The sequence below is a fragment of the Strongylocentrotus purpuratus genome, unplaced genomic scaffold (assembly GCF_000002235.5).
Source record: "Strongylocentrotus purpuratus isolate Spur 01 unplaced genomic scaffold, Spur_5.0 spur5_scaffold_11, whole genome shotgun sequence".
Lineage (NCBI taxonomy): Eukaryota > Metazoa > Echinodermata > Echinoidea > Camarodonta > Strongylocentrotidae > Strongylocentrotus > Strongylocentrotus purpuratus.
The window spans coordinates 22,156,391-22,167,950 of record NW_022145596.1 but is presented as its reverse complement, the minus strand read 5'-3'; the positions used below and the strand labels follow the sequence as shown (position 1 = coordinate 22,167,950).

The 11,560-nt window shown below is 40.0% G+C and overlaps 1 protein-coding gene across 1 annotated transcript in view; it reads right to left on the bottom strand.

Annotated features, from left to right (window-relative positions):
* Positions 1-876: 876 nt before the first annotated feature.
* The window catches only part of LOC115922113 (Krueppel-like factor 3), a 35,679-nt gene continuing 24,995 nt past the window's right edge, over positions 877-11,560 (bottom strand). The window contains exons 3-4 of the mRNA XM_030980193.1: positions 5,733-5,808; positions 877-1,838 (exon numbers count right to left, since the gene is read on the bottom strand). Coding sequence (XP_030836053.1) covers positions 1,622-1,838; positions 5,733-5,808 — 293 coding nt within the window. The 3' untranslated portion in view covers positions 877-1,621. The remainder of the gene's footprint in view (positions 1,839-5,732; positions 5,809-11,560) is intronic.

Sequence of the window (11,560 nt, the reverse complement as noted above, 5' to 3'; positions counted from 1 at the left end):
CGGAGAAAGGATGCCACGAACGCCGAACCTAACCAAATCAGCACTTCGACTTTAAACGATTCCAGCATTCGGTAATGCAATACTCCCCCTTGGACTTAAAGAACACCAACAGGTGAGGTATAGGTAGGATCGGTAGAGAGAGAGAGGGGTAATAGCGTGCCCCCTTCCAGACTCTACCGACACACACATACACACACCTGTCCGCGAGCACCCCGGTCTTGCCTCGAGCAATTTCCTCGGAGGTGTTTACCCCCGGCGCAATAACTGCTGAAGTTTTTACTCTATCAGCTTTACACAGCTCAGTAATGGGGGAGGAAGTAACTGAATGATGTCGACTGGAATTATACGTCACTTTCCGAATCAAAAGATGATTTTTTTTTCTTTATAAAATTGTAAATTATTACAGGGGGTTCATTTGAGATATGATATTTCATGAGAGGAAATATGTAGTACGGTCGGTAACCGTCTTTTCGAGATACGGAATAAATTCAATGCATATACATGTTTTGGATTCAATATTGCAGTCGAGTATAGCCACGTGAAAATCTTATGCGATAACTAGACGAACTGGATTTATTCGCTATATTGGTGAGATGCAAAAATAAAAGAAGACACCTATAGTTCGTATTTTCAGCACACAGCCTTCAAGAAGTGGCGAGAGAGAAAGAGAAGCAGAAGATTAGGAGAGGGAGAGAGAGAGGGGGCAAGATAGAGAGAGATATGGAGAGAGAGGGAGGGAGGGAGAGAGAGGGGAGGGAGAGGGTGTGGGGTGAGGGAGAGAGAGGGAGGGGAAGAGAGGGAGGGGAGAGATAGATGGAGAGAGAGGGGGAGAGAGGGGGAGAGAGAGGGGGAAAAAAGAGAGAGACAGAGAGAGAATAGAAGAGAAGAGAGAGGATTGAGAGGCTCACAATATATAAATAAAGAAATACGTAGATGGATAGACAAATTAACAATGACTATTTCTTGATCTGCCGTTTCCGATATAGACAGGATATGTCAAATATAATAAAGAAAATACATAATATACATTTACTATCTACTTCTACACGTTGCCAATCTAAGACAGATTTGGTCAAGGTTCATAGTTGTTCTTTATTTTTTCTCCACTTTGCTACATACTTATTTTATGATGTCATTGTCATCTGCCTAGCATGGTAATATTTTTGTCACCTAAACAAAGTTGGCTTCGTGGTTCGTGTCTCGTTGCCATTATGTCATCTTCTATGGGCAGACCAAACAACGCGAAAACTTCCCAAACGTTCACTATTGTCTCAAACTTAACTCCGACGTCGGCGTTGTTTGCAACGTTCCTTTCGCGTCATTGTTCTTTATTTGTTAACGTTCTCCCTCTCACCGTCTCTCCTTCCCTCTCGCTGTGTCTCTCCCTCTTACACTTGTATACCATGCGGTCATCGTCTCTGCCGATTGCGATTTCATTTCACACGCGAGAAAAAGCATGACGACGTCACGAACGTTGTCGTCGTTGCATCGTCTCTATCCACAAATGTAGACGGACTAACAACATAGTGTCCATTGTTGTTAAAAAAAACGTTCCTGTAACGTCGTCGACGGCATTATTAGAGTTCAACCAGCATGACGTCAGACGCGTCAGGCGTCGCCGTTAGAGATGCTGCGTTGCCGCCGTTTGTGACGCGTCATTTCGCTGGTGATTCATCTTGTCCTGGTGTCGCTTCATGTGCAGTGACAGGTGGTCTGACCGTGAGAAGCAGCGCTCACAGACCTTGCACTTGAATGGCTTTGCCCCCGTGTGCTTGCGGAAATGTCTCGTGAGCTCGTCGGACCGGGCAAAACGCCACTGGCACGAGTTCCACGTACACCTGCAGAAAAAAAGAAAAGGAAAGAAAAGAAAAACAAAACGGGGAGTGAGCTCATTGTCTAACATTTCATTTCATTTCATTTCCACATTTATCACTTTCAAGTTTCAACATGCGTTTTGACAAAATAAATTTGTTTTTAAAGAATTCAACCTACTTGCAAGTGCAAGAATGAACAACTTCAATGATATTTATAATTAAAATACTCTGCACTACTCCTGTAAACTATGGTCTCTCTTCAAAATAGCTAACAAAGAATGATCATGGGCTAGATATGAATCAGGAGGGAGTGAAAAGATTCGATTTGGAATCATGGAGATATGCTCTAGATATCCGAACCAAATTTACTTCTACAACTCGTAAGCCGCGCGTCCATATAATCCCTATCCCATGGCTCACCCCGTTTACCTCTATTCATCGGGCTCCAGCTAAACCTCTGTCGTTTAACATCTGTAATGCTACGATTTAGCTTTTAAATGAGCCTTTCATTGTAGGTTTAAACGACAAATGATACCGTTTAGAAAACGAGGATTTACCTCGGCATAACATGGAGCCATCAAAATCTGTTCTATTTTTGTTTAAACAACCTCGATCAAAAAGCACATACGACAATGTCCTGAATTCAGCCTAGCCAACCATGCCAACTTGCCCACATATTTTCTCCTCTATTTATTTTCCATTCTTCACATGAATTGAATACACCCCTAAGTTCTTTCAAGGGCAATGCATAAGTTTGCATTGATTATAACACAATGATTAGGTGATAAAGTACATAGATAATTAAACAAGTTCGGCTCTCCACGGAATATAGAACAAAAGGAGCAAACTGATTCAGGAGTCAGTTCTGGATGTACTAGTATTTGTTTTGAGTATTGTTATGGTAACGATTTAAAAAAAAAGAGACTGGCTTAAAGTCTTTCTGAGTCGTACGTCATCCCCTGATGGGTCACCTTGCATAACAGTTAGATTTTAAAGCAACTCAAATATATAAATGAATGCAAGGTTAAAATACTCATTTAATACCGATTGGTTGAAAATAAAGTTGCGCTGGATTTGTTAGTTCCATTTAAGAGCATCTTGAGTGGAATAATTTGTTTGGACCAGAAAAACTTACGAAAATGACCTGAAAAATCAATTAACCTAAAAATTATTTAAAAACAAATGCAAACATGCAACTATGAAGACTATGTAGTCTAATGGTAGGGAGAACTGGCGCTAAATTCTGGGAAATAATATTATCAAGGAGCACCAGGAGTGTCAAATCTGACAGACATGAGCGCTATACAAGAACCCACTAGTATTATTCTTATTAGATGTATCACGTATGTTCTTGTTTATTAACCATTACGCAGCTTAGGCAGCTTGCATACATTTCTACCAATAACATCTGATAGATATCGTTGACATTTGTTAAAGAACATTCAGGGTATTAGTTCTAGTCTGATTATCATTTCAAATGTACACGACTGCATTTAATGAAGCAAAAATGCAGACACAAGAGAAACCGACATCCATAGGAGTTATGAATTTTTCAATGTGGAAGTCATGAACAGAATAACAGAACTTTTTTTGTAACCCATTGACTAGGTGGGGGCGAATGTCCACAATCGTTCAACCGTTGATTAATGTGCCAAGCAAATATTTCCCATGCCGGTGGCTTACAGTATGTTGTTTTTATCGGTCTCAATAAAAGGTGCCTGCCGCTCTCATGACAATAGACTACTTTTTGTTTTGAATGAGTAATAACCCGATTTATTGCGTAATAACTTCTACGAAAAAAAAGAGCCAATGGCTTCAGACCATAACTGTATGCATGTTCATTTTGGTATAATAATATTCGGTTCTTGTATAGCGCATATCACATTATATAACGTCTCTATGCGCTTCCAAAGAGCTTGGAAATTATTACCCTAGCTTTAGCTCCGGCAGCCGTAATCAGCGCACAGTGCATTTTAAGGAATAATCCTACCGGGTACCCATTTACCTCACCTGGGTCGAGTGTGGCAAATGTAGATGAATATCTTGCCAAAGGACATTAATGCCGCGGCGGGAATCGAACCGCGGACCTTGTGATCCACGGTCCGGTGACATATCCACACGGCTACAACACCTCCATATGCGCATACAGGTTTATACAGATATAAGTATATATATATGTTTCTCATATTATATATAATATATATATTCCAGGTCAAGGAAGTGTGTCAATCATATATATATAATCATTATATTTCGAGTGATACTTAGTAGATAGAAGAAATGTACTATTGAGGAATGTCTCACGCCCGCACGAGTGTATCTACACAGGGGTACACTAATCGTCAAAGAATCATGATTTTTTAAAACGATTTCACACGGCTTATACCAGTACAAAAACAGTTGAGCTTTCTCTGAGCGTGACTGTGAACGAATGTGCACACCATGAATTATCAATTACTACCGTCTACTGACTTTCAAAATCATTTTTCCCCTTCATTTTCTTTCTTTCAAAACAGGAAGTCAATTTTTGTAGAGCGTTCTCTTTAAACAAAAATCCCTGGATTTGCATGACTTAAGGTGACCTAGATATACCTTCATTGAACTTGAAGTATGCCCCATTGTTTTTCCCGATCCAAATATAATTCCTTGTTTTGACTGCCTCGGTGGATGGCCATGAACAAATGAAGGTATTTTTTTTACAATTAGTATCGTCAGTGCGTTGCCATGGAGACATTAGAGATAAAGCCATTACACACGCTCTTCGCGTTATCTTAATTACAAATCTTTTTTGTTGTAATACATTCGGTAAAAATGCATTTTACTAATTAATGCTAACGAATTTATCATCTATATTGATGTGAACCATTTTATTTTGGCGTGCAATCCCAACTATAACATAATTTTTGTTTCATCGTATAAAATCTTTATAATCCCTTAATAAAAAATACGCAATCAATGGATCCCATATCGTTATTCGTGATTGGTTAATTAGTTCTGACGTAACACAAATCCGTTACTTTAGTAGGGACCTATATATTCCTATGAAATTACTAAATATTCATATTTCGTTTTTGTAAACTTCATTCAAAATCAAAAGATGTTTGTAATTTTTTTTTTTTTTTTTTTGGTGGGGGGGGGGGGGGGGGGGTCAGATGAGGGACGAATGAGCACGATCGTGATTTTCAGTTGATGGCATAGTCGCACATAAGCATGATAAATGAGATATTAAGGCCGCCATCAACCTAGGCGAATATACTTGCTTTAGTGGCATCAACTTAAATGCAAAAGCAACAAGAACGAGAACAACGGATTTAATCTTTAAAAAATGATTTTGATTTAGATTGTCTGGCATTAATGTTATCATATTTTTGTCTACTGCTGGCGTTCATGTTTGTACGCTTGGCCGACGTCCCGAAACATTACTCTAATGTATGTCCTCACAAAGCGCGACTGTACACATTATTTGGCCGTTCTACTTTGTGTATATTCATTGACTGCGGTACCCGTGACCGACAGTGAAAAACAACTTCTGTGATAAAAGTAGCTATATTGCTTAAACGAAAATGGTGAACATCCACGAAGATACACTATGGAAATATAATCATTATTCAATAATACAATGAATGGCACATATCTGCCTCAGTGGACGCATTTTCATTGAGATACAGACAGCATGGCCTGCTGACGATACAAGGATCATGAAAATATGTTGGTACTTCATTGGGAATAAGCTATTCACTGAGGCAAAGGGAGCCCCGGAACGCCTTCGACGAAAATGTGTTAGGTAAAGTCTGGAATAGTTGGAGTTAGAGGATGGAGGGAGGGGGAGGAGGGAGGGGGAGGAGGGAGGGGGAGGAGGGAGGCTGAGCCTTTTGTGTGAATGTGCACCATCTCCATATCTTCCAACCTCACACTCACCTGTATGGTTTCTCCCCTGTATGGATGCGTTGATGGGCCTTTAAATGTGAGCTCTTCGTGTAAACCTTCGTGCAACCTGCACAGAATAAAAAAGGGGAATATCAATAAAAATGGATTTAATATTATTCGAAGTCATGATTAATGCTAGTAAAGAACCAGCTAATAAAAGTGCATTATGTCATAGTCCGAATTACCCGGTGTGCAGGCACGCCTTTTCAGTCGCTGTATGTAACAGTGGCTGGAACGTAAGACTATGCTGACGGCATACTGCATCGGCTCTGTACTTAAGCTATTTGATGCAGCCACAGACAGAGCTAGTCTCAATCTAAGGCTTAAGTTTCCCATTAAAGTCTGTGCGTGCAGACTATAAGTTACCACAGTAGCCACAAAGCCACAATATATATACTGCAACACATTATAACTGTGGTTGCGGTTCAAGCTCACCAGTTCATGGGTTCAAAGAAAGTATTGACTGGAATCAAACAATTTAAAGATATACAAAACTACAAAATAAAACTACATAATTTGTGCGTTCAGTCCGCCTCCATCTACTGTCTTCCATTTTCACACTCCTGCATTTCACACCCCCCCCCTCTCTCTCTCTCTCTCTCTGTCTCCGTCTATTCCTCGTTCTCTTCCTTTCATCCAATCTCTTCATCTCGCTACAATCTTTCTTCTTGAAATATTATTTTTAACTTACTTCTTTTAGTGTATTTCGTTCTGATTCTTAACCCAAGCACCTACCCCCCCCCCCCCTCATATCTCGCCTTGCCCTCTCCCCCACTTTTCCTTCTGGCACTGTAGTGCCACGCCCTATCCCCTTTTACCCACCAATCCTTAGACAACATTTTACCTGATAAATTCGGAAAGATATATTAAAAAGGGGAAGGCCGAAAGAGGTGCGCATCACGACAACTGCACGATCCGAGAACATCGGAGAAAAGAAATGGAAAGAAATAGTTATCGCGACTTAATCAGAGGACCTGCCACTTCCTATCTACAGGTATTTCGTCTCAATTGCCCTCTTCATAACCCATCAGGTATTTTTAGCTTTCCAGATCATAGCTCGATCGCGTACCTTGGCTTCAGACAACAGGCAGACGAGTGAATGACGACTCAAGGGTACATGGCTCTCGTAGAAATAACGAAGATATGAAAGAGGCGTTTGATATGAAAATACTAGAGTTATAAATAAGAACTATACCGCCATTGACCAGGTAGACAAGGGTATTTTGGCATTGAAAAGGGGATTTCTCTACATACACTTACATTACTTGAGTATACGTTTCCTACAGCTACGCATTGATGAAGTAATAAATGTGACAGAGCAAACACTAACAGGAAAACGAAGGGTTCAAAGTAAATAAGTCGCTGTGTGCAGAATCAAAACATGAATAAGGAAAACTGTACCTCGATTGATAACAGGGTTTTGTTGCTAAGAAAGACTTACATGTATGTTATGTTACATCACTTGTTTAAGCTTACTCTACTATACACGGAGAAAGAAAACTGAGCAATACTGTGATAGCAGCACACATATTAGGAATATTACAAGGGTTTCATCGAACAACCAAAAGGTTGCCGTACGGCATGGACAGATGAAAAGACGAAGAAAAACAGGAATTCTATTGCAAAGAAAAGGTTCCGAAAAGCACTTATGTTCATTACCTGACTCTGAATTTAATAGAAGCACGCAATTAAGAAAACTATAAGGGTTTAATCGAAATACGAAACAATAAAGAATTCGCCGTACTGTATTGCATGGCTAGACGAATAAAACATAAATTTCTATCGCGAAGAAAGAAAACATATCTCCATAAAATTACATCACTTGATTACACTGGCTCTGATACACAGTGATGCCATGTAATTATGTGATAGCTGCACACACGATCATGTTAATTAAAACGGTACGTGACATCTACGTTATTATCTAGCTCGTCTAGTTTACTGAAGAATGAGGCATTGCCATGCCTACTACCTAGGGGCAACTGTACAACTCCTGTGTGAACCCGTCCTAATTATTTAGAACCATTGCAATGAATCTGGAGAGTTCTATTCAACATCTTCCCGAGCTGTGTTATCATAACTTGATTATACATGTACATGGCTTCTCCTTACAAAGTTTAACTTTTAACACTTTTACTTGTGTTTCACCCATCTCATGTTTTGCTAAGTTAGGCACCAAGCTATCTTCGGAGTGCAAAAAACAAGTACTGAACTCTGTATATCGCTTTGCCAAGATAGGTGCAGAGTTGGGTGCCAAACTGGATCAGGATTCAAACTATGTACCTCAAAATCGGCATACAACTTTGCCGAGTTGAGTGCCGAGTAAGGTATCGAGCTGGGTCGAAGGTGAAACTCGGTAACCAATTCGGTACACAACTGTCGCGCTGGATGCCGAATTGTGTAACGACTTGTGGGCCGAGTTGGGTGCCGAGTTGGGTGCCGAGTCGGGTACCGAGCTAGATCGGGGTCAAAAGATGCACTCGGTTTGTGACACATTATGCCTAGTTAAGAGCCGAGTTAGGTACATAACTGGGTAAAAATGAGGGTGCCGAGTTGAGTCCCGAATAAGGTGTCGAATTGGGTGCCGCGTTTGGGTGACGAGTTGAGTGACGGGTTGGGTGACGAGTTAGGTGCCGAGTTGGGTGACGAGCACCGTGACCCAACGAGATCAGCGGTCAAACTCGGCAACTAAATTGGCACACAACTTTGCCGACTTGGGTACCGAATTAGACCTCGGGCTGGCTCAGTTCAACTCGCAGAGAATGAAAACTAGGGCATATCTCAAAACGATTCGTAAGCCCAATGTAGCGCCTTTTGTGTCAAGTTCTTACAGCTCCAAAGCATATGAAGCCTGGAAAAGTCGGGAAAACACGAGAGGATTTTTTAATTGTTTTTCTTTTCTTTTTTTAACTTCATTTAGTGACAAACACGAAAATGGCTGTATTGACATTGGACTCTCAAGGTTAATGAGCCATGGCCAATGGCAATGCTAGATAATGACCCTGAAAATACCGGCTCATTACAGAGCTCCCGCAATCTTTAATGAACAAAGGAAGATTTCTATAAGCGGTGATTAATTACATACGTCGACAGGACCTCACCACCACCACTCACAGAAGAGCAAAACAGATAAGATCGAAGAACTCTCCGGCGGAGCAGACATGTCAAAGTAAACACAGATTATACAGTCGAATTGTTAATGACGAGAGAGACAGGTTTATTAAAACTTGCATTCCACAAACATGACAAAAGCAGAGTCGTTTCATAATTTTTGATTTTTTTTTTTTTTTTGCGTTTCGCTCCAGGGCATAAAATGTCATTTATTACGATGAGATAAAAGGTGTAAAGCATTTTACTCATTTTTTGTATATCCACATGGCACGCTGCAGTTATCCTCTCTACCCCCCCCCCCTGCTTTCCTCTCTCTCCCTCTCTCTCCCTTTCTTTCCAACTCTTAATCTTTTCGTGTCTGTCTCTTAACCGTTCTCTCCTGTTCATTTCGAATGAACTCGTCGAGTCCGATTTTCTCTCCGAATCCCCCCCCCCCCACCTCTCTCTCTCCCTCTCATGTGTGTCGCTTTCCGTCCCTCCTCTCTCTCTCTCTATCTCTCTCTCTCTCTAACTGTATATACATATCTCCTCTGTCTGTCTGTTTCTCTCTCTCTCTCTCTCTCTCTCTATATATATATATATAAATATATTCTCTGTCTGTCTGCCTCTCTCTGTCTCTCTGTCTCTCTCTCTCTCCTTATCTCTTTCTCTCTCTCGCAAGTCTCAAAAGCAACACATAACTGACCTTGGACTTGCAAAGCCTTGATATTTTGTAATCTGTTTTCAAAAATCGTTTCACACAAATCGATCATGCTCTGTGTATTTAATAGCGATGACAATAACGGAGCAGACAATCGTCAAAGCACCTCTCAATCCGTCTTCGGTTGACAATAAAAGCGCATCCCCAAATCCCCAGTAATTAGGTTTATATCACAAAGTACAAAACTCGGTTAATCTGCCACCGTTTCCATTACGTGTATTGTATATATCTCGCCCACGTAGTGAATACACGGGGCCTGTATTATAGGCCGTATACTCTACACGGTGAAAGAGATTCAATATGATTTCCAGGTGCTTGTTAATCTTCAAAGGATTATAAAAAAAAATTATGTGACACTTGTTTACCGAGTCATCAATCTGGTTGGAATAGAAGAAAAGTTATGGCAGCTAGAAAAGGAAATGAAAACAGGTACAGTTAAGTAGTTAACAACTGAATAATTCATATCCCTTGTAAATATGACATGGGTTTCTTGTTGGTGAGTTTTTTAGTAACTCAGTAATGTGAGGTGGACTGGCTAAATTAGGGCGTTTGTTGAAAACTTTTGGATGTATGCTTTCAAATGTCACCTTCTCAAGAAAGAAATATAAATCGTGACAAATCAATGTTTCACATACTTCAAAAATTACAAAACTTGGAAAGAATATGAATACTTTAGCTGTTACCTGTATGCCTAGCTATAGATATTCGTTCTTACATGCTCCAAATAAACAAATAAAAAATTAATAACATACCAACAAAAACCAAACTTTCAGTTTTATCTGCCATTCTCTAGTAACGTGAGTAATACCGTATTTCATCAGCTTTAATAAACATAAACCTTGTTAAAGATTCCTATCTCAATTTGAAAATAGCATGCACCTGAGTCGAGAGGGACCAACGTGGGTAAAACGCCTTGTACACGGATGTAAGCGCCGATCAAGTATTGAACCTAGGATCTCCTCTATGAGAGTCAAGAGCCCTAAACAACACACCACAGTGCCCTCAAACTAATCTAGAATAACATAAACTATTCAATGCAAAAGCGCTCCAAACAACTTCATTATATCACATGAATTAGGTGAACCAAGAAAAGAAAATATTTCCTAAAACCCCAAGGTCACTTTTTCTATCTCCAGGTTTCAGGCGAATCAGGTATTCAACTTTTGACAATCTCTTTTCAAAAGAACTACAAAAAGAGAAGTTCCCCACATATGGGCTTGCATGTTACAATCAAAATAAGTTCGATTACCTTTTCCTTTTGCCACTACAAAGACTACTGCTCGACAATTTTTTTTCGAAGCACATTACAACCGCAGTTTACAATCGCGTCTGCATCGCTCAATTATGACGAATGTTTTTCTATACTTGACAATGGTCGAATCATTCGATTAGTCTGTTCTATTATACCGCCTCAGAACAGTTTGCATTTTTTTGCACATTCGAGAACGTCAACAGAGAGAAAATAGCAAGGCCGTGACTAACTTCCAGTTTTTTCTTGCATTTTGGTCTAAAGTCAAGTCGTTAGTGAAAAGTTCGTCCAGCCTTTTTTGGTTCATAAGTATCTAATCTGTCAGCAATCTGACGAGTCTAATATCGTTTTATCTACACCCACATGATGTTTTATAATTACCGTTTAGTTCAGGTTTAATGTAGTCTTATCAGGATTAGGACCCTGGTCTAATAACCAGTTGGGTTAGGTCTACAGCGTATTTGGTCCTGCGATGAAGCCTCCCATAATAAATGTTAGACCAAGTACATACATGTACCAGACCAAAACGAGAAAAGCCAAAAAGAGAGATTTTCCGGTACTGATTAATTTTATTTCTCAAAAGCCCCAGATTCTGTTACAGACATTATGTAAAAAGAACGAAAGCCCGAAAAAAAAAAGTAGACCTATACCATAAATATCTCATTCATCTCGAACACACAATCACAACTCATCTCCATGTTTTGCTTGGAATAATATTTTTCCGACACAATTTGAAAGCAGCACAGCGTGCTCTTTTTT